The sequence below is a fragment of the Coregonus lavaretus genome (assembly GCF_964263955.1).
Source record: "Coregonus lavaretus genome assembly, chromosome: 31".
Classification (NCBI taxonomy): Eukaryota; Metazoa; Chordata; class Actinopteri; order Salmoniformes; family Salmonidae; genus Coregonus; species Coregonus lavaretus.
Window position 1 is genome coordinate 25873361 of NC_140018.1, and position 3824 is coordinate 25877184.

Genomic DNA, 3824 nt, shown 5'->3' on the forward strand with positions numbered 1-3824 from the left:
GTAAAAGTTGACACATGTAGGCCATTCATACATCTTATGCGCAGTACTTCGTTCAATTTATCGAATCAGTTATTTTCTTGCTCAAACCGCAGAAATTTATCTTAAAACACAGGGATGTAGATTCGCACGGGACTAGTATTATCAGAGGACCTTGGAATTTGCCCAAAAAAACAGTAGGTTATTCTGGCTGGAATTGTTACTCTCCTGCCATGTAAAACCTTCTGACATGGCAGATTCGGACGGGACTAAAATTACAGATGTGGTGTTTTGTGCTCATGCACATAATTACATTACCCGACCTCCCCCAGTAAAACTAAATAGAACTGAATAGAGTCCTTTATAAAATGGCATGATACTTGTCAAGGTTTTACAATTAACCTCAATGGTGCTGCTGAGGGGAGTGGTTACAACCGTATGAAAAATGTATGCACTCACTAACTGTAAGTCGCTCTGGATAAGAGCGTCTGCTAAATGATTAAAAAATATAAAATAAAAAAATAATATGACATCATCAGCTTGAGTGCCCTGTAGAGTTGAAAGATAGAAATGTCTGATTGGTCGAAAGGATATTGTAATCATCATTATGGTAATAGACTATAGGTTAAAAGCATGAGATTCAAGTTCAGATTTTTGTATCACATTGTGACCAGAGAAAATCGATTCACGTGATGCAACTCCATCTGCATCGTTGAGAGGTAAGGTATGATGAAGCACCATGAAAACAAATCATACTTGCTGAACTGGAAACATTTACATTGTTAAACCTTTTGAAATGGAAAAAACATTTCCCTTTGGGTATTTGTGAAAATATTTCCAATGAATAAGCAACAGTAATTTAAAACATTTTACTAAGTGACAGTATACTGTGTGGAAAAATACAGCATTTACATTTTATTTTAGTTAAACCATGCATAATGTAATTATTTCCAACTAATATTCTGTAATTGATGTTTAAAATGTATAGTAATAATTAATGTGACAATAATGTATATATTTTTTTATTTCAGATAAGATTCTTTCAACCACGACCATGGAACCAGGAATCAGTCTAAGCAAGGCTGATATTGTTGAGAATATACTTCTATGTTTTGAATCAGTGAATGGGTCTTGCAAAAGATCAATCTTTCCTCCAACAGTACGAGTATTACTTTATCTCTTCCTTGGCTCAATGTCTGTTCTCACAGTGTGTGGCAACCTTCTTGTAATCATCCCCATCATTCACTTCAAACAGCTCCACACCCCAACCAACTACCTCATCCTCTCTCTGGCTGTGTCAGACCTCCTCTTGGGGGTATTAGTGATGCCTCCCAGCATGGTACATTCAGTGGAAAGCTGCTGGTATTTTGGAGATTTATTCTGTAAAATCTACACCAGCACTGATGTCATGTTGTGCACTGCTTCCATTCTTCATTTGTGTTTTATTTCTATTGACCGGTATTATGCAGTGTGTCGCCCTCTCCTTTATAGAACTAAAATAACTGTTCACGTTGTTCTGATTATGATGTTGGTCACCTGGACTGTTTCTGCCATAGTAGGGTTTTGTATGATATTTCTGGAGCTCAATATTTGGGGCATTGAGGATTTTTACTATAAAAATGTTGCCTGTGAGGGAGGATGTATTTTGTTTCAAAACAAAGTGTCGAGTACTGTGTCTTCGGTGATCTCATTCTACATCCCAGGAGTAGGGATGCTTAGCATCTACCTAAAGATCTTCCTTATAGCACGGAGACAGGCACGCTCAATTCAGGGTACAACCAATCAGAAGTCTGTAGGCAAATCACAGAGGAAGGCCACCAAAACACTTGCTGTCATTATGGGGGTATTTCTATCATTCTGGACACCCTTTTTTGTCATCAACTGTATTGATCCTTTTATTAGTTACTCTACCCCATCCGTTTTGTTTGTAACATTTGTATGGATTGGCTATTTGAATTCAACTATTAATCCCATGGTGTATGCATTCTTTTACAGTTGGTTCAGGAGGGCGTTTAGAATGATCATTTCTGGTAAAATATTTCAACCTGACTCTTCATTAATACAATTGTTTTCAGAATAAATATGTCCAAATCCAATACTGACAAAGAAGTGTGACAAATATGTGCCTTGCTCACAGTCCTTTCTTAAACAATATCAGACACAGGTGTGTAGGTTTTACTGTTTAGAAATGAATGCACTTTATGTATCTACAGAGTAGGTTCTTAATTTGATCACCCTTTTTTTGCCAAGAATTTTCCTGCACAGCAGGAAATGCAAACTTGTAGTGTATTTGAGTTTTAAAAAGGCTTCTAAAGTTTCTAATTTCCACTTATTTTATTTGCCATAACAAAAAAATCAATCAGCCCCTACAAAAATGTCCATTCATTATAATCCACATAATAATTCACATTTCCAGTTGCTGCAGGATTATTTTGTGGTCCCCTGAATTTGAAGGTGTCATAAGTATTTGGACAAATTCACTTATAGTGTATTACATTTAGTCAATTTTTGTATTTGGTCCCTTTTCCTAGCACACAATGACAACATCAAACGTGTTGGATTCATTTGCAGTTTGTTTTGTTTCATTTGCAGTTTGTCCCCCCCCCCCCCCCTTAGGTAAGGTAGTCTAGCCAGCTATCTAAACCTTGAAGTAATCATGGCCAAATTACTGGCCGGTCACGCAATCCATATCTCTAGGGCAGGGGTTCTCAGTGAGGTCCGCGGACCCCTGTTTTTCTTTTTTACATTTCTTTAAAAAATGAATATTACAAACAGATTGGAATAATAATATTTAGAGAGTGTAATATAATACAATGTAATATTATTAATCTACAATGTATGTTCTTAACCCTGGGCAACATGGGCCTGGGAGGTTTGAGTTTGAGTTTGAGTTTATTTTTACAGGGACAGTGCACATTAATCAACGTTTCAGTAAAAGTGCCGGTTTTAGCCAGCCGGCTAATTTTCAAACGCAGTCCCTGGGCAGGTTATTAAAAACAATTACAATATAGACAATAACAACATAGAACAAGACATAGCATACAGACATAGCAACATAGGACAAACAAGAAGTAGCATACAGACCGAGCAACATAGAACAAAAAGCAGCAAGACAAAATTCATAAAAGCAACAAAGTGTTTCCACACCTCACAAGCTACAGACAACAGACATGGAAAGCGGCAACACACAACTAGGGACCATGTTCACAAATCTGATTGACCTTTAGCCATGTCTTCAAGCATTTTGTGAAAGTGTGATATGTGGTGCAGTTATGTGTGTCTGATGGCAGTGTATTCCAGACATGGGAAGCTCTCACAGAAAAAGCGGATTTACTAAAGGTGCTTTTCCTTAGGGGAACTACACAGTCACCTCTCATGGCAGACCTTGTGGATCTTTTTACAGGGATAGTGGTATCCACAGTACTCCACCAATTATACCATTTTCAACTCAACACTTCTTGTATTATTTTTGTACATAAATGTACTAATTTAAAGCTACAATGTCACTTTTTGGGCGATCTGACGAAATTCACATAGAAATGTGATTTATAGATCTGTCATTTGCATTAGAAGCAAGTCTAAGAAGCAGTAGATATATTCTATGTGTGCTATTTCTATGGTTCCCCTTAAGTTTTGTTTTTGCTTCTTTTCCTTTTGGTTTTGTACACCAGCTTCAAAACAATGGAAAATACAATATTTTTGGTTATGGAAAATATATCTCACAGCGGTTTAGATGGTCCAATGATTCTCTACACAATGACTGCTTGTTTTGTCACATAAACTGAAATTAGGTGAACTATTAGAATAATTTTAGCAACCAGGAAATGCTTAGGGCCCCCAAAATGCTA

The 3824-nt window shown here is 36.8% G+C and overlaps 1 protein-coding gene across 1 annotated transcript; it reads left to right on the forward strand.

The window, feature by feature from the left end:
- Positions 1-1030: 1030 nt before the first annotated feature.
- On the forward strand, positions 1031-2056 carry LOC311107140 (trace amine-associated receptor 1-like; the record flags this gene model as incomplete). The annotated part of the gene is made up of 1 exon (XM_084149639.1): positions 1031-2056. The coding sequence occupies one exon, from the start codon at positions 1031-1033 to the stop codon at positions 2054-2056; it is 1026 nt and encodes a 341-aa protein (XP_084005765.1).
- Positions 2057-3824: the final 1768 nt, after the last annotated feature.